The sequence below is a fragment of the Amblyomma americanum genome, chromosome 9 (assembly GCF_052857255.1).
Source record: "Amblyomma americanum isolate KBUSLIRL-KWMA chromosome 9, ASM5285725v1, whole genome shotgun sequence".
Lineage (NCBI taxonomy): Eukaryota > Metazoa > Arthropoda > Arachnida > Ixodida > Ixodidae > Amblyomma > Amblyomma americanum.
In genome coordinates this window covers 27,824,826-27,827,971 of record NC_135505.1, presented here as the reverse complement: position 1 = coordinate 27,827,971, position 3,146 = coordinate 27,824,826, and the positions used below count along the sequence as shown (strand labels likewise).

The following is a 3,146-nucleotide window of genomic DNA, read 5'->3' as shown; positions in this document are numbered from 1 at the left end:
CAAAATTATTAAGGGATCCATTCAGCGGCCTGGGGTCCTCTTTGCGTGTCACTTTGCAGATACAGATGCTGGTCTTCCTTTCACCACCAAATACTATCTAACCTGCTCTTGAGAGTACAATGCGGTAATATTAGAGAGCACTCCTGCCCGCGAACTCCTTCTCTGTTGCCTCGGCTCTGCCACCACGCCCATATTTGCAGTATTGCTCGTTCTCCACTTTACGTTCACTGAAAGCGGAGATACCTCATACCACAGCTGGTGCAATGGTGCAGCAGTTAAGCGATGCACCACGACCTGGCAGGTGCCTGTTTCAAAGACACCCATCGGTGCGGCTTGTGAGACCCAGGTTGCTTTTTCCGAGTAGCCTCTCACGACATTCCTATGGGAAACCAACCAAATGGTCTCGCACCGCTCATCTCATCGAAACAAATTTGTCAACAGGAGTCACGGCAATGTCTCATTCCCTGGTTGAGTTAGCACAGAGTGTCAGCACAAACAAAGCACAGCGAAGGCTTGCTGCGTAATGGTGCACTGCCTTTAGTTATCATGGCGTCCACCGAGCGGGCCGAGTCTCCTCCTGAGTGCAGGAGCCGGGAATTGGTGCTGTTTCCTTCCGAAAGATGGAGCCACCAGTTACGCGGTGAGGGTCACGAAGAAAAAAGCTCTGTGCTTTGAATTTTCAAAATGAAATGCCCACTGGCCCAACAGCCAACCTTCTGGCATTATAAGACTATTTATAATTTTCATTAAGCGTGCATACTGCCCCATACGTACTCACCCAAATCTTCGTAATAGGGCGTAACTGCGTGGATATGAACGCATGGAGACCGGTAGTACAGAACCTGAAGAACCACGATATGCGACGAATTGTTGAAGCTACTATTGCAATAGTATTTTCTCGCTACGTTCATTTTCTCCCTACGCTCACATATCTCCATATGTGAAATGCATTTTGATCAATGCAGATAAACCGTACGTTTACTCACGTCCCAGGAGGATAGAGTACATTTACTGTCGCGCTCCTCTGTGAAACATTGCAGTGTCCGTTGCCTAAGGAATTTATGGTCAAGCCCAGGTTTCTTGGACATCAATTTTGAATATTGTAAAGTTATGAGTTACTGTTACTGAAATAGAGAAGTTAGTGGTGGATTCTCCCGGTACGCAGCAAAAGGATTCTTTTAAAATTGGTCCATGTCTCGCATGTAGTAAAGAATGTCAAAGAAAATCAATGCGGAACATTTTTGACGACAGCAATGACCTATATAGCAAACACATGCAAGCCTACCGAGGGCAGGCCTGCGCTTATATTGATCGTCGTAGTGAAACCTTGATATATATGAAAAAAATGTGTTCACAAACAGTTTCTCATCAAGAATGCGTTTGTTCAGAATTTCGGGGTATGCTTAAAACATTTTACAGCCTCCAGGAATTTCTTTTGACGACGCTGTTGTTGTTCAATGATTAGTAATACAAAGCATATTTGTGTGTAAAGCATACCACTCGGAAAGCTGTACCTTTTGATGATAACCTTGCATCCCTCCAGTATAAACGTGGGACAGAAACACAGCATGCATTATTCTTCACGTACTGCGCAGCAGCGGCAAACCTCACGGCTGACGGCCGCGACTTGTACCACCCCGAGCAGTTCGACGCGCGGTGCATGTTCTACCCGGACGAGTCGGATGAGAGGTACTGCTTCGTAAACAAGACCATCTGGTACTTCGACTCGGACGACAGTGTCTGCTATTCGCACAAATACCAAGGGTGCCGCAGCTTCCCCGAACTCTTCGCGACGGAGGAAGATTGCAAGAACGCTTGCGTATGTGAGTTTCTCAGAAACGTTCTTTCTATGGCTCGTCTCGTGCACAGCAAATGTTCTCACCATGACAAAAATTCTTGTAAAAGATTATTTCATATTAGAAAATTGTAGGGTACCGTCATAGAATTATTAAAGGGAATGGTCCATTCTTTGGACGTATCGCAAAATCTTTCTTATAAAAATTTTTCATCGCTCTCATCGAGCCGCTAAATCTGCCATAGAAAACCAATGAGGAACGTTATTGACGATAGCGAAAACGTTAATAGCTGATAAATTGTAAGACTGCCGACGGGAGATGTGCGGATATGTTGTTATAGTGAAGTCTTACAATATATGAAAACATTGCGTGCATAATTATTTTACCGTTCAAAAATGATTTAGTCCACAAGGGTCCAGAATTGCTGGTAATGTGGCGCGATAAGAACAGCAGCTCGACTTGGGCACGCGCTAATCGGAATTAAATACCATTTTCTTGTTTTAGAACCCAATTCAGACAGCCCGGGATAAGGATGACGCCGCATACTGCCCTCCAGCAGGCAATGCTAGAATGATTTGCACCTCCGTTCAAGCAGCGGCCTCTGTGCTCGTTGAACAAAACGTGCGTTGACATTTGGGCGACGCTGTCCATCCTAAAAACTGCAGTAAATGCAATATTAAACACAATGGATAAATTACCTCAATGAATCACGTACAAGCATATCCCGTGTATGGCTCCTATGAGTGTCTTGGTTTTCACGTACCCGGAATGGCGCATTTTTTTCCGAAAAATTACCATATTGGCCATCATATTTGCTTCAACGTGCTGCAAATGGGTCACATTTCTTCTACCAGCACGGAACCGGAAAGCGTCCTCTGATTCTAATGCTGAATTTAATCAGACTCGTCGGCTCTACTTGTAACCCGGGCCAATTTCACCTCGTTGTTCAAATTCATTCATTAAAATGTCTGCGTGGCCATCCAATTTCTCGCTTAATGGTAGCGATATCAATGCGAGAAAGCCGCTTACTTGCGTCAAGTTCATTTATGCGTAATTCTGATCGATAATTCACGCTTACGCTGCATGCAGGCTGAGCGACTTCAGGACGAGGAACAAAGCAACGGCGGAAACCACGTGCACAATTATGGGCGAAAACTTCGTAACTTCCGGTAGGTCTGATTAAAATGGATTGATGAAAGGAAATTGTGGCTTTCATCTCGTGACCAACAACTTTCGATCCTGCATGCTCACTCCATTGACTCAAACAACAACAAGCTAGACTCTGTCTTACCAATGTTATTGAAAAATGCACACTATTGGTGAAAAGTCTTCAGGCCAAAGGGTTTGCTT

The 3,146-nt window shown here is 44.8% G+C and overlaps 1 protein-coding gene across 1 annotated transcript; it reads left to right on the top strand.

The window, feature by feature from the left end:
- The first annotated feature begins 546 nt into the window (after positions 1-546).
- On the top strand, positions 547-2,940 carry LOC144103264 (uncharacterized). Its single transcript, XM_077636029.1, has 3 exons — positions 547-640; positions 1,596-1,823; positions 2,886-2,940. The coding sequence occupies exons 1-3, from the start codon at positions 547-549 to the stop codon at positions 2,888-2,890; spliced, it is 327 nt and encodes a 108-aa protein (XP_077492155.1). The 3' UTR covers positions 2,891-2,940.
- The last annotated feature ends 206 nt before the right edge of the window (positions 2,941-3,146 follow it).

Bases quoted from the DNA above. Each gene is read 5' to 3' on its own strand.
- LOC144103264 (XM_077636029.1), top strand. From the start codon at position 547: ATGGCGTCCACCGAGCGGGCCGAGTCTCCTCCTGAGTGCAGGAGCCGG. The intron at 641-1,595 runs GTGAGGGTCACG...CGTACTGCGCAG, and splicing joins ATGGAGCCACCAGTTACGCG to CAGCGGCAAACCTCACGGCT.